Source organism: Cucurbita pepo, chromosome 6 (genome assembly GCF_057944985.1).
Source record: "Cucurbita pepo subsp. pepo isolate OVF chromosome 6, ASM5794498v1, whole genome shotgun sequence".
Lineage (NCBI taxonomy): Eukaryota > Viridiplantae > Streptophyta > Magnoliopsida > Cucurbitales > Cucurbitaceae > Cucurbita > Cucurbita pepo.
The window spans coordinates 3,488,167-3,509,129 of NC_141803.1; the positions used below are offsets into that span (position 1 = coordinate 3,488,167).

The 20,963-nt window shown below is 35.0% G+C and overlaps 5 protein-coding genes across 6 annotated transcripts; 4 read left to right on the plus strand and 1 right to left on the minus strand.

The window, feature by feature from the left end:
• Window positions 1–3,447: 3,447 nt before the first annotated feature.
• LOC111797268 (4-hydroxyphenylpyruvate dioxygenase) lies at window positions 3,448–6,455 on the plus strand. The gene is made up of 2 exons (XM_023680225.2): window positions 3,448–4,696; window positions 5,650–6,455. Exons 1-2 carry the CDS (start codon window positions 3,495–3,497, stop codon window positions 5,885–5,887), a joined length of 1,440 nt encoding a protein of 479 aa, XP_023535993.2. The 5' UTR covers window positions 3,448–3,494; the 3' UTR covers window positions 5,888–6,455.
• A 239-nt stretch (window positions 6,456–6,694) lies between these two features.
• LOC111797269 (large ribosomal subunit protein eL20) lies at window positions 6,695–8,040 on the plus strand. Its single transcript, XM_023680227.2, has 4 exons — window positions 6,695–6,852; window positions 7,032–7,147; window positions 7,348–7,411; window positions 7,506–8,040. Exons 1-4 carry the CDS (start codon window positions 6,838–6,840, stop codon window positions 7,845–7,847), a joined length of 537 nt encoding a protein of 178 aa, XP_023535995.1. The 5' UTR covers window positions 6,695–6,837; the 3' UTR covers window positions 7,848–8,040.
• A 2,661-nt stretch (window positions 8,041–10,701) lies between these two features.
• On the minus strand, window positions 10,702–16,845 carry LOC111797343 (uncharacterized). Of its 2 annotated transcripts, none has more exons than XR_015421462.1 (5): window positions 16,047–16,129; window positions 15,875–15,946; window positions 12,604–15,745; window positions 11,648–11,722; window positions 10,702–10,879 (listed from the first exon to the last, which is right to left on the minus strand). XR_015421462.1 is itself a non-coding variant. In XM_023680323.2 (5 exons), the coding sequence occupies exons 1-3, from the start codon at window positions 16,630–16,632 to the stop codon at window positions 15,459–15,461; spliced, it is 477 nt and encodes a 158-aa protein (XP_023536091.2). In that variant the 5' UTR covers window positions 16,633–16,845; the 3' UTR covers window positions 10,702–10,879; window positions 11,648–11,722; window positions 12,604–15,458. The 2 variants fall into 2 exon arrangements, 1 of the variants encoding a protein (XP_023536091.2); XM_023680323.2 differs by lacking the exon at window positions 16,047–16,129 and adding an exon at window positions 16,515–16,845.
• Window positions 12,807–14,865, plus strand: LOC111797251 (cytochrome b561 domain-containing protein At4g18260-like). Its single transcript, XM_023680207.2, has 4 exons — window positions 12,807–12,959; window positions 13,076–13,237; window positions 13,891–14,039; window positions 14,378–14,865. Exons 1-4 carry the CDS (start codon window positions 12,807–12,809, stop codon window positions 14,685–14,687), a joined length of 774 nt encoding a protein of 257 aa, XP_023535975.2. The 3' UTR covers window positions 14,688–14,865.
• A 722-nt stretch (window positions 16,846–17,567) lies between the features above and the next one.
• On the plus strand, window positions 17,568–20,286 carry LOC111796571 (alpha/beta-Hydrolases superfamily protein). The gene is made up of 2 exons (XM_023679246.2): window positions 17,568–17,833; window positions 18,719–20,286. The coding sequence occupies exons 1-2, from the start codon at window positions 17,691–17,693 to the stop codon at window positions 19,773–19,775; spliced, it is 1,200 nt and encodes a 399-aa protein (XP_023535014.2). The 5' UTR covers window positions 17,568–17,690; the 3' UTR covers window positions 19,776–20,286.
• The last annotated feature ends 677 nt before the right edge of the window (window positions 20,287–20,963 follow it).

Here is a 20,963-nt window from a genome sequence, read left to right on the forward strand (position 1 = left end):
AAATTACGGTAATGTAATTAATTATCCAAATGAACATAATTATTTATTTATTTTATTTATTTTAGTCATTGTAGTTAAAAATATATATTTTAATTAACCATAATTAAAACGACAAACTTATTAGAATCGAACATTAAATAATATCGTCCAAAATTTTGTATAATTAGAATGCAAAAAATTAATTAATCTGAGCGTATTTCAATAAATAAAATATTAATTATTAGTTTAAATATAATAATAAAAAATAATTTAAAAAAATACATAAATATTGGGTAATGTTTTAATAAATAAGCAGCAAAAAAACGTTCTTAGCCCTTTGAAAACTCTGACTACTTTTGAAAATTTCTTAAAAGAATTATTTTTTTATTAATTAAAAAAAATATTACCATAATTAGATATTGTAGTAAACAAATAGCTAGTGGATTAATTTTAATTAAAAACGAATTATTATTATTATTATTATTATTCTTTTAATAAATTATTGATCTATTTTTAAATGGAGTTAATAATTAATGAATTATTAATTATATTTTACTGAAATAAAATAAAATATTATTTATATATAAATCAAGGAAAAAGAAATTAGATTTTTGTTCTTTTTCCACAACCGACCAATTCCAAATTTAAAGATAAAAAAAAAATTAAAATTAAAAAAAACACGAGTACAAATATAGGGTTGTTAAAATTTAAATTGAATTAAAATATTAAGTAAATTAGAGTTTTATTCCCACAAAAATAAATAAATCTATAATACATCGTTGTTTTAATTTTTTATTTTGAAATTAATTGTTTAATTTTAATTAAATGTTAATGATAAAATAAAAATAAAAAATTTGATTTTGATTCCAAATTATTTTTATTTTATTATATATATATATATATATATATATATATATATATATATATATATATTAAAATACAAAAATGGAATAAGTTAATAAGTTGCTTTTTTTTAGGTGCGAAAAAAACGAAAATAGAGAATGAAAGGAAAACGTGATACAAGCCTATCCAACACGTGCTTTTTAAACTTAAATTTTGTGTTTGGATTGAAAATACAAGAGAGGGACAGAGTCGTAATTATTGTTGACAAAAAGTTTCCGACAAAATTTGTCATAAGGAAAATTTCGATAAGTTGAATAATATATAAGTTAGATGAACACGACTATTCACAATGATATGATATTGTTCGCTTTCAATATAAGCTCTCGTGGCTCTGTTTTGTGCTTTTCAAAATACCTCGTACCAATAGAGATAGTATTCATTTATTATAATATCATAATCATTCTCATTTTCTTTATTAGTATATTATTGTATTTAAAAATAAATAAAAATAAAAAATTATTCTATATTTTAGTCGAAATTAGTTTAATATTTAAATTAAAATAATAACTATTTTAATTAGTTTTTATTTTTTAAATCAATTTTAACAAATTAACAACAGCTAAAATAATAAATATTAAAAATTTATGATCAAATTAGAATAAATTAAAATTTTTAAAAAATATTGCTCTTAAAAATGGTGAGAATTTGATAATCTATATTTTTATTTACATTTATTACATTTTGTAGAATAAATGCACCTTTTGAAAAAAAAAACACAAAAAAAAAAAAGAAAAAAGGTTTGATTTTGATGGAAGACTTTTGGTTGCAAATTCATGCATATGCCACCATTTTAATGGAAGATATTACTATGCATATTCGGCGCCTACTTTTAAGATTTTTTAGCCCTATATTTAATTCGGTATATAGCTCAAATTTCTTAATTTCTTATCGTAATTACTATATTTTTTTTTAACTAATTATAATTTAGATATGACAATTTTAAAAGAAAGAATAACCCGTCATAATCATCATTATTACTGCGACTGACCTATATTATTAAAGTCGTTGAACATTTAGACTGATTTCTAGAAATTTAGGGGACGGGCAACCATACAGTAAAGTGGTCGAACGTCTAGATTTATTGAAAAATTAGGGTTTATTAGTGAATTTTTTAAAAATTAATTGAATAAATTTCATAGTTTTTTTAATAAATTGAGAAGAAAAAAAAAGTTTTAAAAATATATAAAAATTAAAATATCAAGAAGTTTGTATCTAAAATAAAAGGTTTTAAAAATTATTATTTTTTAAATATGATTTTAGTCGAAATATAAGTATTTATTTATTTATTATTATTTTATAATATAATATTCTTTACATCAAAATTTTCTGCCTCAACTGCTCCTCCAACTTTGTCAAACTTTCCACTTTGAAATAAATAAATAAAAAATTGAGCAAGTGGGATTGTAAAATGACCAAAATGCCACTACTCATCAACTAATTATTAGGTAACTCTCCTTCCAACTTCTAACCTCATCCAAATTTCCATTTTGACCACAATGACCAAAATGCCACTACTCATCAACTAAGTATTGGGGAGGCCCATTTCTCCTAAGCCCAATAGGCCCAATAACAAAATAAAAAGCCCAATAGGATATGAATAAAAAATCCAACCCACATTTTGTAGTGTGCTAATTTTGTGTAATGTATTTGAAAATTTTAAATTTTAATTTTTAATTTTTATTATTCTCGTAAGGTATCATCGAGATACTTGTTTCAACGTCGATCAAGCTCATGAATTTATCAACTGACGGTTGTTGATGATTTACGATTTTAAGGTTAATTCCATGTATATTAAATTTTAAGTTGACAGGTTGTGATAAATTTAAGTATATCAATATTGTAACGCCTACGATGTTTCGGTTCAATTTTAGGTCAAATAAGGGATGAATTAGTGCCTAATACGACATACCGATATGATGCTAGTTTAACATACTCTAATACCTAAATCAAACGGGAGAATGTCTCGTTTATCGAGAGGTTAGCCTAGAGTTACTGGTTGCTTCCAGTATTGATCTCGAGAGCATTCTCCCATATCTCACTAATAGATTATTATCTGTGGATGATTAGTGAAATCAAGCGAAGGAGGGGAAGACGACGAATAGAAGCTCAAATGAGCTGCAACCGGTTCAGTTTGCCATCGAGAATCCTTCGTTTCAACGTTATGAATGTATATAAATGTCGTTATAACGATCCGAGGTTCAGATATAAATGGAAACTTTATAATAGACGGTTAATCGTTTTGATTTTAAATTTTATAAAAAGATATTATATAAAAAATATTTTAGTAATCCACGTTTTTTTTTTTTTTTTTTTTTTTTTTTTTTCTCACGGACTCATAAATTTCTCCGTCACGGTACTGACACCACGCGCCAACGCGCCAAAAAATTCTTTTGCCTGAGCACGTCCTGGCATTCGGTAATACTTGCCACGTCGGTATTCCAGACAACTTAGGCCCACGTGTCAAGGCAGCTATTAGAGAAACAATGTGTGCCAATTATAAGACGCCACGTGGAAAAACTTCACCCCTTGTATATGATCTTCCCGTGATCCACGGGATATTTCCATTTCCACAACACACAAAGAAGAAGAAGAAGAAACACTGAAGCAGCGCCATGAGGAAAGATGTCGAAAAGGCCAGAGCTCTGACGGAGGCGGTGGCGACGACGGCGGCGGATGGAATCACTGCCGAGTCGGAGTTCACGCTTAAAGGATTCAGGAACTTCGTTCGAACGAATCCGAAGTCGGATCGGTTTAAGGTTAAGCGGTTCCATCACATTGAGTTCTGGTGCACCGATGCTACGAACGCCGCTAAGAGATTCTCCTGGGGTCTCGGTATGCCGATTGTGGCTAAATCGGATCTCTCCACTGGAAATATGACTCATGCTTCTTATGTTCTCCGCTCCGGCCAGCTTTGCTTCCTCCTCACCGCACCTTATTCGCCCTACATTGCTGCCGCCGCAAACCTCAGTCCGGAATCTACTGCTTCTATTCCTAGTTTCGACCATTCCGCCTGCCGCGCGTTCGCCGGTAGCCACGGATTAGGCGTTCGAGCAATCGCTCTAGAGGTGGAGGACGCCGAGATCGCATTCAGAACCAGCGTCGCACACGGCGCGAAACTTTCGTGCCCTCCGATTGTTCTCGAAAATCGCGCCGTTCTCTCTGAAGTCCACTTGTACGGCGACGTCGTTTTGCGTTACATTAGCTACAAAAATCCTGTTCCTGGCGATGATGGCGAGAATCAACCAGACGTATGGTTCTTGCCAAAATTCGAGGCCATGGAGGAGATTTCTTCGTATCCGCTCGATTTCGGGATTCGAAAACTGGACCATGCAGTCGGAAATGTGCCGGAGTTGGGACCGACGGTCTCTTACTTGAAAGGATTTACTGGATTCCACGAGTTTGCAGAGTTCACCGCGGAGGATGTGGGGACGAGCGAGAGCGGATTGAATTCGGTGGTTCTAGCGAACAATGAGGAAACGGTTCTGCTACCATTAAACGAGCCTGTGTACGGAACGAAACGAAAGAGTCAAATCCAGACGTATTTGGAGCACAATGAAGGAGCAGGAGTTCAGCATTTGGCATTGATGAGTGAGGATATTTTCAGAACCTTGAGGGAGATGAGGAAGCAACGTGGCGGTGGTGGATTCGAGTTCATGCCGTCGCCGCCACCGACGTATTACAAGAATCTGAAGAGCAGGGCGGGAGATGTGCTGACGGATGAACAGATTAAGGAGTGTGAAGAATTGGGGATTCTGGTGGATAGAGATGATCAAGGAACTTTGCTTCAGATCTTCACCAAACCTGTGGGAGATCGGTACGTGATTAATTGCTTCTCTTAAAAACCATGGCGTTTTTTCTTCTGCTATCTTCATTACTACTTCAAAATTTTTCTGAATTGTTCCATATTATATCTTCATAGTTGTAGTCTCTGTATATAACATGCTGGATTGCTTCCCTATACGCTTTTGAGCTGCAAATTTCTTAGCGAAATTGTAATAGCCCAAGCCCACAACGGTCAGGTATTGTCTCCGTAGGAAGGGTTTTCCGTTCCGTGCTTCCCTTTTTGGACTTTTCTTTCCGGGTTTACTTCGCTTTTGAGCTGCAAAGGCCGTAGTGAAATTGTAACAGCTCAAGTCCACAATCAGCATATATGGTCCTTTTTAGGCTTAGCTTCCCTCTTTGGGCTTTCCCTCCCAGGCTTCTTTCGCTCTTGAGTGGCAAAGGTCGTAGTGAAATTGTAACCGTCCAAGCCCACACCTAGCAAATACTGTTCTCTTTCGGCTTTCCCTTCCAGGCTTTTTCTCAAGGTTGTGCTACGGAAAGGTTTCTATACCCTTACGAGAAATGATGCTTCTTTGTTCTCTCCAACCAATGTGTGATCTCACAATTCACTCCCTTGGGGGCCAGCGTCCTCACTAGCACACTGCCACCACCTAATGTCTAGCTTTGATACCATTTGTAACAACTCAAACCCACCACCGGTAGATATTGTATTTTTTGTGCTTTTGCTTCCGAGTTTCCCCTCATCTGCTAGGGAGAGGTTCCCACACCCTTATAAGAAATGCTTCATTTTCCTCCCAACCAATACGAGATCTCATAGAAATTGTCCTGTTTTCTCGAGGTCGATGATGATCCCGTCAGTGGTAGCATAGATCTGTAGGCATAGGTGTTTCTAACCAATCAAAGCTGTAGTACGTGATATTTTGTTCATGTGTTGGTAGATTTAATCCATATAGCTCATAAGTTCATATACATATTTGTGTGCAGACCCACCATATTTATTGAGATAATCCAGAGAGTGGGATGCATGATGAAGGATGATGAGGGTAAAGTGTATCAGAAAGGAGGGTGTGGTGGCTTTGGAAAAGGAAACTTCTCGGAGCTCTTCAAATCCATCGAGGAATACGAGATGACACTTGAACCCAAGCCAGTGGCTGAACCAGCTCCATCCAATATTATAACATCAAACCCAAACACTAACCGTCCAAGCTCACCGCTACCCTAGATAAGATGGTGCCCTGAATTCTAAATGTCGGGACGAGCAAGAGCAGATTGAATTTGTTGGTTCGGGTGAACAACGAGGAAATGGTTTTTGTTACCATTGTACGAGTCGGTGTTCGGAACGAAGCGAAAGAGTCAAATAGGACGGATGAGCAGATTAGGGAGTGTGAGTGAAGGGTTGGTGTTGTGGTGGATAGAGATGATCCCTACTGATTTAAAAGTTTCGAATTTATTTTGTGTTAAATTTTCTATTTTAGTGTATATATATATATATATATATATATATATATATATATATATATATATATATATATATATATGTTTTGTTATTTATGTTATGGAGCGACCTCGAACTTCATAGGTCAGTCTCCTAGGGGTGAGACGAGGAGGAACACCGACCATACGTGGAGGGTATGGACGAGACACGCTCTTTTTCGCTCCAACTAATGAGGTACATCAAATTACTATAGGTTTAGCAATTCTCTATCTAGTCTAACGAACGATAATGTATGCAACTATTTTAGCTCAACTCGACATCAACATGATTTAACACGTACTTTATTAGTATTTAATTGGACGACTAAAATCTCTCGTGTTAATTTGAGAATTTTTTTTTTAATACGAAATTTATATGTTAAATTTGACTTTGTTTGAAATTAAATTGAAATTCATATACATTCGAAGATGAAATTGAAATTAAGCCTGAACTATAAGTTTATACCAGTAAATTAAATTGAAATTAAATTGAAATTCATATACGTTTGAACATGACACAAATGAATAATTCAGACATTTCAAATGGGCCGGGCCGGTTAGACACTTGTTCGGCCCAGTTGTGGAGTAGCAGCTTAGGGTTTTACTTCGTTCTCTCAACACGAGTCTAAAAGCTTTGCAGCATCGAGAGGATCAAATCGAAGCACCGGTGCCGATCTCTCTCAGATCCTCGAGTTCAAGATGGTCACATTCAGAGTAAGAATATGAACACTCAAATCTTCTCGATTTGAATTTTCTTTTCCGTAATTTTTTTTGTAACATTTTCTTCTCTGATAAGAATGCGTTCTAGTTGTTCATTGGATTCGCTTCTCCCAATTGGAAGAGAATTTGCTAGACTTCGATCTGTTTTTTTCATTATCTTTTCTCTTTTGCAGTTTCATCAGTACCAGGTTGTGGGGAGGGCTCTTCCTTCTGAAGCGGATGAGCATCCGAAGATCTATCGAATGAAGCTTTGGGCTACCAACGAGGTCCGCGCCAAATCCAAGTTCTGGTATGTTCTTCAATTCGTCAATGTTTATCTATCGTTTTGTTTAGTTGTTCGGGAGAAAATGTAGCGGAAGAACGAGAGTTCGAATCGTTATTAGTGGATTTGTTGTTTTCGACGTGATTTTGTCTACAAATTCACGAGGAGATTTTGAAGGAATCTGTGTAGCTTGAATCCCAATTCTTTTGATCCTTGCATCTGGATAGGTACTTTTTGAGGAAGTTGAAGAAAGTTAAGAAGAGCAATGGTCAAATTCTTGCCATTAATGAGGTATTATTACTCGCTTAGTTCCTTCTTACGTTGCTCCATGTTCTAAATCATAATACAATCAATAATCTTCTCGCGTTCATATTGCAATTTGTAGATCTTTGAGAAGAACCCAACCAAGATCAATAACTATGGCATTTGGCTGCGGTATCAGAGCCGAACTGGTTACCACAACATGTACAAGGAGTATCGGGATACGACATTGAACGGTGCTGTCGAGCAGATGTATACCGAGATGGCTTCGCGTCATCGGGTTAGGAGCCCCTGCATCCAAATCATTAAGACAGCGACTGTTCCTGCAAAGCTCTGCAAGAGGGAAAGTACGAAGCAGTTCCATGACTCAAAGATCAAATTCCCCTTGGTGTTTAAGAAGGTGAGGCCACCCACCAGGAAGCTCAGGACGACATACAAGGCATCTAGGCCTAACTTGTTCATGTAATTCTGCTCATCTTTGACCTCTCTTCTTTGATATGGGTAGTTTATAGAAACTTGGAGAAGTAGATTAAATTTCTGCACAAAAAACCTTTTGTTTTTCTAGCACAATTACAAGTTCCTCTGCTTTCGGTGTGAGGTGAGTTTGACAATTTTGGTTGGATTAATTTAAAGCAAATTTTTGAGGGTTTGTTTCTTAAGTGTTGGAAATTGCAGTCTTGAATTGTTTTATTTGGTATTTGGTCTCAAAACATTTCAATCATGCGTGGTTTGATTTTTTGAAGTAAAATTTTCTTCTCTTATGAGTTTGGCCTAAATCAAAAGTAATATTGTCTCTTGCCAATCGAATCCAACTAAATTGGGATGATCTTGATCAAACCAAGGTTTGGTCGCTTAGCCCCGTTCATTTTTGTTTCAAGAGATTTTCTAGAGATCCCCAATGACCAATCAAGGATTGCTAATGATCCAATAAGTCTATCGGTAATTCCGTGTCAATTGGGAAAATGCATCCATAATGACTATTGCTAATGATCCAATAAGTCAATTGGGCAAATGCATCAAGAATGACTCGGTGATATCGGGAAGGATATCATGGAACCGAAAACTAGCCGTTAGCCCTGTCAATCCTCATGACTCAATTTTCTCCCTGACACCCATTTGTGTCAGTGAAATTGAGTTGGTTGAATTGGCATATGGATTGTTTTTTAAAATTGGTTTATGGATTGTTTTTTAAAATTAGTTGGAGTTGAATTATCTATTGTCAATCTCAGAAATTGGAAATGGGCTTCATGGGCCCATAATACAAGAGAGCCCAATTTGAAAAGTACAGAAATGGACCCATTCAGAAATTGCAAAATGGGCTTTTTCATGGGCCTATAAAGCAAGAAGATAGCCCAATTTGAAGTATAGAAATGGGTCCATTTTCTTGGGCCCATTCGGAAATTGCAAATGGGCTATATTTGTCATAGGCCCATAAAGTAAGAAGATAGCCCAATTTGGAAAGTACAGAAATGGGCTCTTTACAGAAATTGCAAAATTCATATGTAAGTTGATATTTTTTCATAATTATAAAATACCCAAATTTTCTTAACTCTTAATAATCAACTTAATCAGCGTTATAAAGTTCTCCATCATCTTAAAATTTAAAACTTAAGTCATTAATTTAATCATAAGAACTTAGGTAAAATATCAATTTGATGTTATGTTGAATCATTTGCACCAACTTTTCTTTTTATTCATAATGAACAATAACACAATAATAACTTCCTTTCCCTTTTTTTCTTTTTAAACTTTAGATTAATGTTCAAAAGAAACATGATAAAATTGAGTGGAAGAGAAGAAATTAATTAGAATGGTCAAAATTTAATTTAATTTAATTTTTTTTTTTTTTGTATATTTATTTAGTCACTATTTATAAAAAAAAAATTAAATTTGTGGTTCACATGCTCTCCAACATGTATTTTTTGTGCCAACCCAAAAGTAGAAACCGATTAAGACAGATTATCGACCAAGACTTAGATATTTGACTCCCACCACCTCACACGTCGTTGAACTAAAAGAAAAATTTTAGCGCTCTCTCTATCATTCTTTTTCAACGTGTATGTATTGTTATGTCATATTTCTCTAAAAAGCTAGCTAGCTAGAACAACTCAAAAGGTAGCCTTTATGGGAAGCTTGATGATTAAATGTCATTTTGGATGTTTGCTACTATCATTTTTCATTTGTTACGATGATAGAGAGAGTTTATTGCTAAATCTGCGTCTTTCATCAAAATTTGAAATTAAACATTGAAATTAAACAAGTTTTATTAAAATTCATACTTCAGTCTCGATTAAATTACAAGTTTAGTATATCAACTAAATTTATCATAGAATTTCTAATCCAATTAGACATTTTTAAAGTTATACAGTCTAGAGACCTATTAAATATATAAACGTATAAACTTTTAAACCCAAACTTCGAACTAAATTGGACCCATTTTAAAACTTTAATAAACATGAACTAATAATCTCATAAACATGTGGGCAAGACATTATATTCAATCAAGTATTTTGGTTTCCTTTATTAAAGAGACAAAGAGAGAAAGGTGTTCTAGTAGTTAGTTAGATGATGCTAATCACTACTTGATTAAACTTCAAACTCAAATTTTGCCAATCATCCCTTTTTGAGAATTTTTTAAATAATATAATTTCTTTCATTTCTTAGAAATATTTTTAAAATCTCCCGTCAATATTATTTTAAAATGTAAGGACAAAATAAATAAATACAACTTTATCAAAAAGTTCTTTTAGTTCTAACTATGAAAGATTTGCATTTTTGATTTATGACTTTTTGATCATATCAATTGAACTATGTTCATGTTGATACCTTAATAAAAATTAAAAGATTATTTCTTGTTGTTAGACGAACACGACTCTCCACAATGGTATGATATTGTCCATTTTCCACAATGGTATGATATTGTCCATTTTGAGCATAAGCTCTCATGGGTTTGCTTTGGGATTCCCAAAATTAGCGGATGTGGGACTTCCATCATCCAACACTTGTAATTTAGTCATAACAATAATTATAAAAATAAAATACCATAATTATTATTTACTCACATTAGAACAAACCAGCCATGCATACTTATCAGCTAATAAATGAATATTGTTGGCAAAATATTATCATAAAAGTGGACAAAGTTCTCTCTCTAATTTGACCCACAAAAGTAACTAAATTATCCTAAAATCTCTGAATTTTACCATTTGGATTACATATTCAGAGGAACTCTCTCTCTACAAAACATTATGGAATTATATTCAGATTTGATGTAACTAAAATTACCCTATTTTTCTTCTTTAGTATATGCTTTTGTTGAATGATTACAAGAAGGTTAATTTAATTTCCTGGATTAGTAATTACAATCACGGGTTCAAAGCCACTAATTAACAATATATTGTCAAAAAGAATCAACCAACAGTAAAAAGATAATTTGGATAGACCCAACTTTTTTCTTACCCACCTCGCCTTTATAGATCTTCATGCTTCTTTTTTGGTCTGTGAGTTAAAAAAAGACTATACATTAATCATAATGAACAATTGAATCTATTAGCAATTTTGAAAAGTAAAGATGTTTTTTCCTAATGTACTTTTTTACTGATTTATTGCTGCTAATCTTCTAAACTTTCACCTTCAAATAAAACTAAATTTAGAGTCGTGTAGCTTATGGAGCAACTTTTTCGTGTCTTTTCCTTTTCGGGTGTGAAATTTTGTTCTAGTTGGTAAAAAGTCAACTGCTACGATCAAGGTCCATTTATTGACATGTGAAGGAGGAAGATTGAGCTCGTGATGTTTAAGTATTTCATATTATTGAATTTACCATAACCGGGTTCGGTGGTGATTTAACATGATAATATAGCAGATATTGTCCACTTTGATTTGTTACGTATCGTCGTCAGCCTCACGGTTTTAAAATACGTTTACTAGGGAGAGGTTTCCATACCCTTGTAAGGAATGTTTCATTCCCCTCTCCAACCAATGTAGGATCTCACAATCCACCCCCCTTGAGAGCCCAGTGTTCTCGCTAGCACACTGCCCAATGTCTGAGTCTAATACCATTTGTAACAGCCCAAGCCCACCACTAGCAGATATTGTCCACTTTAGCCCGTGTCAACCTCATGGTTTTAAAACGTGTCTACTAGGGAGAGGTTTCCACACCCTTATAAGGAATGTTTTGTTCTCCTCTCCAACCAATGTGAGATCTCACAAATTTCCACTTGTTAACCATCTATATATTTTCAACTTTTGAGTTCAGTGGTGATTTACCTGTACAAGACATTCGTCCATTCGCTATACACCGCCTCTACCCTTGAAAACGACATATTGCAATTTGAATAAAACCTACAAAAGAAGGAAGAAAGTAGTAATTTATGGTTAAATAACAGCAGAATGACTGAAAGAAAAACAAAAATGGTGACTGAAGATGATGCAAGATTGGAAGAGATTCTATTGACAAATAAAGAGCAATTAGTTCAGCGCCAATATAACACTACACCCGTGAATGTTCAGCTAAATAGAAACAAACAACTTTCTTGAGTGCGTGTGTGTGTGTGGGGCGACAGTGGCGTATGTGTTCACAAGAGACCACAGTGGACAACAAAAGATAATGTTCTGAGCAGTATCCACTAACAACCCACTTTCATTTTCAGGCTCATATTTTCTTCTATTATTGAAAGTCCCAACTATTTTGCTGCAAAATCCCATTACATTCTTCCTTTCATACCGCAAAAAATGATATCAAATTTCACAGTGAACCCCACATGGTTGAAAACTTTGTCTATACTAACCCCTCCAAGACCTTGAAATTTTTATACTAAAAAATGTTTATAGTATCACCAACTTTCAAACATTTTTCCCACTTTTTCTTTTGCTTTCTAGATCATATGAGAAACTGAGAGGAAAGAAAAAAACTGACAGCCCACTTTAGTTTTCTAATCATTCACGATCAAACTTCTAACTTTTGTTCATCGGAGAGAGAAACGAGTGCCAGCAGGGACGCTAGGCCTCGAAGGGGAGTGAATTGTGAGATCCCACATCGGTTGGAGAGGGGAACGAAATATTCTTTATAAGGGTGTGGAAACCTCTCCCTAGTAGATACGTTTTAAAAACCTTGAAGCCTAAAGAAAACAATATCTACTAGCAGTGGGCTTAGAGTTATTGGTGGGCTTAGAGTTATTGGAAGAGAGAGAGAGTAGTTGTATTTCTTGAGAAAAATCAAGTACCTCTAAGTCCAGTGTCCACTTTAGGCATTATTGACCACCACCATTAGTGGTCCTCCTCTGACATTGTTCTGCTTATTCCTTTTTCCTCATTGCTACAAAAGCTTTCAAGATGGCTTGTGAAATCCATAGCAAACAAGTAAGCAGCCGACGCGGGTGGCTTCTGCATTGTGCTTGGAGCTTGTTCCATCAGGAGCAAATAAACAATGCTCTTTTTACAGAAGAGAATGTTTCCTTTCTCCATCCCTGCAAGTTCTATACTTTTTCTCCTCCTTCTCACGTTTCAATCAGTCAGCTCATCCCAACAGCCCTACAAAAACGAAAACTTCCATACAAGCAAGAAAGACCACAGCCAGAAGGTTTCCTCTTCTTTCATTTCATATTTTACATGTCTTGATATTTGAAAAGACACACCAATGCAGAAAAAAAGAAAAAATGTATAGCTGAAATTCATTATTGGTTATAATGGTAACAGATGAGTTCCAGCCTACTGTTTGATATCACACTCCATGGGTTTCTCCTATGGGCTTCAATGGGGTTTCTTATGCCTGTTGGGATACTTGTTATCAGAATGTCTAGCAGGGAGCAATGTGGAAGAAGGCTGAAATTTTATTTTTACATTCATACAATTCTACAGGCAAGTTCATCTCTACTCTCTTTGTTCATCACAATCTTCTCCAGCAATACTCTCAAATACAAAAATAAGTACTTTTTTTTTGTTATTGTTTTCATAAAGAAGAATGTTTTTTTTAACTAAACAGACAATAAATGTAGAGAGTTGCAGGAAAGCATCATTAACGCAATTAACTTTATCTTTTCATCAAACAAGCAAACAAACCATTTTTTTTTTCTATACTTTATGAGCTTAATGATGGTTCAAGGGAAACCACAAGGGTCCTGATTCTGAATATCTTATACAGCCCCCAAGTTTGTTAACACAAAAGTTGATTAAACAGATAATTATGAATACTTGTGTCGAAAGAAAAGATACAAATCATCATATTCTAACTAATTAGAAACTCATAGCCAATTATCCATATTGTTGAAATCTAGCAGGTTTATGGATTATAATATAGGAGTTAGGTGAGTTTTAGCTCTAAAAAGTCAAAAAGGATATAAAAATATGAAGTTGAAGGATTTTGATCATCCTTCAACCACATAGATGGGGTCCACTTTGATGGATCTCATTCCAAAAAAGAACTGTGATTTGTGATCACAATGCTAGTATTTTCCATTCTAAAATAAGTTAATACAGTCATTATATGATCTTCACTTGATTCTGTTCAACAGATACTCTCTGTATTACTAGTCACAGCAGGAGCAGTCATGTCTATCAAGAAATTCAACAATGCTTTCAATAATAGTCACCAAAGGATAGGGATTGGCCTATATGGGATGATCTGGTTACAGGCGTTGATTGGAATTGTAAGGCCAAAGAGGTAAAATTTCATACTTCATCAGATATAAGGCAATATGTCCTGTTCTATATTCGAAACATTTCTAAGAATATGATTGGGCAGCTTATAAATGTTTGTGTTATTATACATGCGAGCCAACAATTTTTGAAGGATGAAGAGTATTGGTTGTTGTAAGAATAGGCCAACCAAGAACAGACTCGGAAAAACAATTTTTGTCACAGATATTCAACAACCATGTTTCTACTGATCTTTTGTTAGAAGAAACGATTAGAAAAAACAAACAAAGTTTCCTTACTCCAAAGTCAACTTTTGTATTGACTTCTATATGCTGAATTCTCTCTTTTCTATCTCTCTTGCAGGGGCTCTAACACAAGAAGCCTATGGTTTTTTATACATTGGATGCTGGGCACTGCAGTATCTCTCCTAGGAGTATTCAATGTATATTCAGGATTATTTGCTTACCATGAGAAAACATCTCGAAGTATACGAATTTGGACTATAATTTTCACTGTTGAAATTTCTTTGATTTCATTCTTTTACCTATTCCAAGACAAACTGGAGTATATACAAAAGCAAGGAGTTATTTTGGGGAATGATTTGGTAACACCTACCGATCAAGTGCTCTCTCCAAATGACAAGCAAAAGGAGCTGACTACTGATCCTTGCTGAAGGAGTAAATAGATTTGTCAGAAGCTTGCTTTCACTAACATGAGATTGTTGTCATTCTTCTTACTCATATCTCTCCTCTTATTGGGATTTGTATAGGGAAAGAGTGTGGTATTTTGTAAGAGATGAAATCTGGGCTTGCAGGAGATATTTTCTGATGTGGTTTTTCTGTTTTCTATCACAGATTTGAACCTAATGAATACAGAGTTTTTGAAGAATAAAAAGAAGATACTGTCATCTGGTTTTTTTTAAAAAAGAAAGATACTGTCATCTGATAGTTGGTAAACATAAGAAATTATCTAACATTATTTTCAAAATTTTGAGATCCCACGTCGGTTGGAGAGGGGCACGAAATATTCCTTATAAGGGTGTGGAACCTCTCCCTAACATGCGCGTTTTAAAATCGTGAAGCTGACGATGATACGTAACGGGCTAAAGTAGACAATATATGTTAGTAGTGTGCTTGAGTTGTTACAAATGATATCAGAGCCAGTCACCAGACGGTACGAGGCACTGGTCGGAGTAGGGCTAGACCCTCTCTATAGAAGATGCGTTTTAAAACAGTGAAACTGACGGCAATACATAACGGGCCAAAAACAAACAATATCTGCTAGTGGTGGGCTTGGGCTATTACCTTCATACTTTTCCAGAAATATAGAACTCAAGTTGAAAATTAAGATGAAAACAATGGGCAATGAATCTTCAATATCATGAGATAATCACTTCTATAAATATGATGTTTGTATAAACTGTATATCATGGAAAAAGTTAGCCCTACTTTTTATAGCCAGTTATTATAGCAATTCCCAATATTAAAATAGAAGGCAAAATTATAAATGCTTCAACTGTAGCAAAGAAAACTGAATCGTTCCTTTGAGATATTTCATTCAAGTATGATTGTCTTTTGATATTCCTCTTCTGAGAAATTGTCAAAAACTTGGCACTAACCTTCTTCAAGTTCTTACCCAACGGAATGTTAAAATCGTCATATCTGTCTCTGAACAACTGTGCAAGCTGATCAAGGATCGTAATTTTCTGGTAACTGCCATCGCTTTCATAACCTGATAACATAAAATCTCAGTAAGTTCAAGTGAAATGATGATGATCTCTTTCAATGAAAGAAGGTTGATGTCATTCTATTTCATTCCCATTTTGTTTGCTTGTTTAGAAGAGAGAGTCAGCTCACTTACCATCAACTAATTGGATACCAGAAGAGAGTTGCTCCAAGAGATCAAGCTGTGTACGTGCAGAAGAAGATGATCCTATACAGTTGAAAAGAAAAATAATGATAATCTTTAATTGCTCCGTGAAATCTTTAAAACAAGCAGGTTAAACTACACTTTTGACTTCTCATGCTTTAACCTTATTTGAATTTGATTCCGTTACTTCTAAAATTATCATATTTCGTCCTTATGAAATTGTTAAAATTTGATTCCTCATGAAATTTCTAAAGGCATTAGAACTAAATTTGGAAATGGAATCATGCTATGTCGAAGCATAGAAACTAGAAACGTATTTAGCCAGGAAAAACAAGATAATCTTTACTTTATTATATTTGTATAGATAAGGCACTTGAATTGGAATTGGATCCCCTTCCATATCAAAAAAAGGAGTCCATAATGTCCATTCCCTTAATAATATATTCTCAAAAGAATTTAAAATCTCAATCGTTCAGATTTACGAATAGGATTCTTCCATTGTATAGGTAATTAAACTATAGGATCGATTACAGAGCTAAGAATCAAACGAATCACAATTTTGAAGAAACAAATAGAAAGAACAGCAAGAAAATACGCATCAACGAAACAAAAGCAGTGAATTAATGCATACCAGATGAAGACGAAATGAGAAGTTCCTCCTCTTTAACTCTACCCTCCGCGCCCTCAGAAACAGCCAGTTTTCTCGAAGAAGATGAACACAACGAGAATGAAACTTCAAAAGCGGCCATTTATTCTACAGAATATTTGAAGAAGAAGAAGAAGAAGAAGAAGAAAAGTGTGGATTTGAGCCATGGAACGCAATCACGAAATTCGAGTTCACGATTTTATTGTATTCAAGCGAAAAATCTATGGCTTCTGGTCTCCATTACAGGGACTTGGAGGGGAACTTGAATTGGCGGCTACAATTTTTCCATTTTTTTCGAATTTTAATTTACATAATGCAATTTATAGCCACTTCAACTTTCATAATTTAATGGAAAATAGCTTCGCGGCAACAAAATCTTTATTTATTTTAAATATTACCGTCGCAAAATTAATTAATTAATTAATTAATTTAATATTGCTAAAAAAATATATTTATTTTAAGCGCCTGACAACAAATATAATTTTGTTCTGACCCTATTTATTTTACTGAAAAAAAAAAAGTTCTCCACTCCTTCCCTCATTTTTTTATCTAAATAGAAAATTATCTCTTGGTTCGGGCAGAGTCCCATAAGTAAAATGAACATTTCTATCATTCATATCATGAAATACGAGATTGAAATTTTTTATGTTTTTATATATAAAAAAAATAAGTTTCGAGTCAGCTTCCGATGGCTAAAAGGGTTCAAATATAATAATTAAATTCTACACTAAATTTTTTCATGAAAAAAAATTAAAATACGAATCACGCTAGTTAATAGTAAAATCAATTTGTGCTAAAAATAGAAAGAAAAACTGTGGATTTAAAATATTCACATGAAATTATTTATAATCTAAAGTTTAAAGTTGTATTAATTAAAATCGAAAATTAATAATTATGTCCATTTAAATCCTAGAGATGAAGAAGGGTATTTTGGTAATTTGGAGAAAAGAGAAGAAGGGAAGGGATTTGAAAATATGACCGTTGAAGGCGTTTTGGGGATCATTATTGTATTCTATTTGAAAAGAAAAAGGAAAATATTTTAAGAACTCCACATCGAATCAGATTCAAAGTGAGCGAAGCCTTTTTCCCCAAAAATACTCTCTCACACGCTCTTACCCACATTTCTTCCTTCTTCTCTCGGAGAAACCCGGCGGCGGGTTAATGGCAAGTCCCGACACGGCGGAGTCGACACCGGCGGCGGCGGCGGCGGCGACGGAGGAGGAGGCTCATCCCTATGCTTTTCATGTATCTGGACCGCGCAATGTTATTTCTCCTAATTGGCGAGATCTCATTAATTCGAGTTGGTAACTTCACTCTCCTCTGTTTCCACCATTTTTTTCCGGCTCTGTTTTCTTCTTCACTTCTTAAATCAAGCTTATAATCTAAGATCAAATAACATTTTGATGTTCATGAACTTTTAATCATTTTGATTTCATCCTTCGAACCTAAATTTTATCGAAATTAGTAACAATTTTGATTTGATTCTTCAAGTCTAGACAGTGCAGTTGTTAGAAATGGAATTTGTATGCAAGATGTTTGTGGAGTTCTCGAGATCATTACGAATCTCAATTTCTTTAAAATTTTGGTTTGTTAATGCAGGATGAATTTGACCAGGTTGAGTGTTGAAAAAAAAAGACTTAGGGTTTGAGTTATGAATTTGTTTGAACTGATTTAAATTCAAATAGATGAGAAAACTTATGGGTTGGGTTTTCACGAATTTATGTAAAACTAAATTGGATTCAACAGAATCGAATCTATTGTTAAATCTTTTAATTTTTTTTTTTTTTTGTACAATTATATATATGTTATATTTTATTTAATAAAAATTTTATAAATCTTATGTTGAGTTGGATTGAGTTTATTATTTAATAAGGGTTGTTTGAGTTTAAAAAATTTGTAACCTGAATAATTGAGTTAGGTTTAAAAACTGTCCCAACTTAACTCGAACCAACAACCCATGAACACCTCCATGTCCCAACTTAACTCGATCCAACCCAACCCATTAACATCTCCATCCGAGACTGGCCGGAAACCATGCAGTTCAATTGAAACATTTTTTTTATTAATTTTCTTAGTTCAATAATATGGTAGTAGAAAATTTGAACCTCTATCATTTTAGTCGATAGTATATGATTTACATCAATTGAGTTATGCTCACTTTGACATTCCGATGAGGAATTTCGGTGCAGGAAGGACGGGAATTACAAAAGAACCGTCGTTGCATGTTTTATCCAAGCAGTTTACCTGCTTGAACTAGACAGACAAGAGAACAAAAGCAACAAAGAAAACGCACTGGCTCCCAAATGGTGGATCCCCTTCAAATACAAGCTAGTACAAACCTTGATAGACGAAAGAGATGGTTCCATATTCGGTGCAATACTAGAATGGGATAGGTCAGCAGCCATGGCTGATCTAGTCCTCATCAGACCCAGTGGTGCACCAAGGGCTGTTTTAGCACTAAGAGGTACATTACTCAAAAGTCCGACGATCAGACGGGACATCGAGGACGACCTTCGGTTTCTTGCTTGGGAGAGCCTAAAGGGTTCGGTCCGGTTTAACGTAGCTTTGAAGGCACTGAAATCAGTTGCTGAGAGCTATGGAAGCCACAATGTTTGCATTGCTGGGCATTCCTTGGGCGCTGGGTTTGCTCTACAAGTGGGGAAGGCCTTAGCTAAAGAAGGAATCTACGTTGAAACTCATTTGTTCAATCCTCCTTCTGTTTCAGTGGCTATGAGCTTGAGGAACATAGGGGAAAAGGCTGAGTTTGCTTGGAAGAGGATCAAATCAATGCTTCCTTCAGGGAGTGAAACTACAGGGAATAGCAGCATGGAAGGGGAAAAGGCCAGTGGAGGGGGAGCTGGTTTCAAGAACTGGGTAGCTAATCTAAACAGGTTGAAGAATCCTGGGGTGGGAATTGGGAAGTGGGTCCCACATATATATGTAAATAATAGTGATTATATATGCTGTTCATATACTGAATCAGATCAAGTAGAGAAAAGCAATGAAGGGAAAGAGAATGTTAACCCTAAAAATGGGAAAGCAGCTGCAGCAGCTGCAGCAGCGAAGTTGTTTGTAATGTCCAAGGGAAAGCAGAAGTTTCTTGAAGCTCATGGATTGGAACAATGGTGGTCTGATGATTTGCAGCTTCAGCTAGCTCTTCATGATAGCAAGCTTATAAGCAGGCAGCTTAGGTCTCTGTACCCTATGTCAACAGGACAGCCAATACAGGGAAATCCGGGTAGGTGAAGTTAAGTTTTGGGGATTTTTGTGGCTAAATAACTCGTTTTCGACTTCGGGATATGTCGGTACAGTTCTTATAAGCAGGCAGCTTAGGTCTCTGTACCCCCTATCAACGGCACAGCCAACACAGGGAAATTACAGTAAGTGAAGTTCAGTTTATGGAATTTTGTGGCTCAATAACTCGTTTTCGACTTTGGGGTATGTCGGTATAGTTCTTTTGGTGTCGTGTCTCGTGTTTGTTGCTTCATTTGGATTGTGTTCATCGTGAATATATGAGATTTTTCTCTTTGTGATTCTTTTCAACTCTGTTTGGTTGAGCAAATCATCTTGCAGTGTCTTGCCATAAACTAGACAGATACATCATTATCAAGACAAGTTCTAGATTCTTTTCTGAAATATGCGATGTTTGAACCTAGTGGACAGAGTTTACTTAGTTTTCTTTTGTGAATTTCGTATGGATGAAACAAGTATTCTATAAGAAATGCAAATAAAGTTGATCATAAGCTAAATTTTAACACGCTGGGCATTGATTTTAATTTTGTTTTTTCTTCGTGTATAAGTTTAGGGGGCATAATCTTTTTTAATTAACAATATGCTGTGAGATCCCACGTCAGTTAGAGAGGAGAACAAAACATTCTTTATAAGGGGGTGGAAACCTCTCCCTACTAGACGCGTTTTAAAAACATTGAGGAAAACCCGAATGGGAAAACTCAAAGAGACAATATTTGCTTGCGGTGGGCTTAGGCTATTACAGATGGTATCAAAGCTAGACACGAGGCGGTGTGCCAGCGAGAATCCTGGAGCCCAGAGGGGGGTGGATTGTGAGATCCCACATCGATTGGAGGGGGGAACGAGTGTCAGCAAAGACGCTGAACCCTGAAGGGAGGTGGATTGTGAGATCCCACATTGGTTGGGGAGAAGGAGAACGAAACATTCATTATAAGAGAGTGAAAACTTCTACCCAACAGACATGTTTTCAAAACCTTGAAGGGAAACTAGAAAGGGAAAGCCCAAAAAGGACAATATCTATTAGCGGTGGGCTTGACTGTTATATATGTCGTTAGTGTTCGGATAATGAAAATGAATAAATCATATAGAAATGAGCAGCAGCCTAGGTCTCTAACCATTTGCAGTTTATACGAAAGAAAGAAAGCAGGAGATTAGCAGCAGCCTTACCTCCATCCCCATGTTTCT

Excerpts from the sequence above, each read along its gene's own strand:
- LOC111797268 (XM_023680225.2), top strand. The coding sequence starts at position 3,495 with ATGAGGAAAGATGTCGAAAAGGCCAGAGCTCTGACGGAGGCGGTGGCG. Across the intron at positions 4,697-5,649 it reads ACCAAACCTGTGGGAGATCG|ACCCACCATATTTATTGAGA; the intron begins GTACGTGATTAA and ends ATTTGTGTGCAG.
- LOC111796571 (XM_023679246.2), top strand. The coding sequence starts at position 17,691 with ATGGCAAGTCCCGACACGGCGGAGTCGACACCGGCGGCGGCGGCGGCG. Across the intron at positions 17,834-18,718 it reads GATCTCATTAATTCGAGTTG|GAAGGACGGGAATTACAAAA; the intron begins GTAACTTCACTC and ends ATTTCGGTGCAG.
- LOC111797269 (XM_023680227.2), top strand. Across the intron at positions 7,148-7,347 it reads CGCGCCAAATCCAAGTTCTG|GTACTTTTTGAGGAAGTTGA; the intron begins GTATGTTCTTCA and ends GCATCTGGATAG. Across the intron at positions 7,412-7,505 it reads AAATTCTTGCCATTAATGAG|ATCTTTGAGAAGAACCCAAC; the intron begins GTATTATTACTC and ends TGCAATTTGTAG.
- LOC111797343 (XM_023680323.2), bottom strand. The coding sequence starts at position 16,632 with ATGGCCGCTTTTGAAGTTTCATTCTCGTTGTGTTCATCTTCTTCGAGA. Across the intron at positions 15,947-16,514 it reads TCTCATTTCGTCTTCATCTG|GATCATCTTCTTCTGCACGT; the intron begins GTATGCATTAAT and ends TCAACTGTATAG. Across the intron at positions 15,746-15,874 it reads TGGTATCCAATTAGTTGATG|GTTATGAAAGCGATGGCAGT; the intron begins GTAAGTGAGCTG and ends TTATGTTATCAG.
- LOC111797251 (XM_023680207.2), top strand. The coding sequence starts at position 12,807 with ATGCTCTTTTTACAGAAGAGAATGTTTCCTTTCTCCATCCCTGCAAGT. Across the intron at positions 12,960-13,075 it reads AGAAAGACCACAGCCAGAAG|ATGAGTTCCAGCCTACTGTT; the intron begins GTTTCCTCTTCT and ends TAATGGTAACAG. Across the intron at positions 13,238-13,890 it reads ACATTCATACAATTCTACAG|ATACTCTCTGTATTACTAGT; the intron begins GCAAGTTCATCT and ends TCTGTTCAACAG.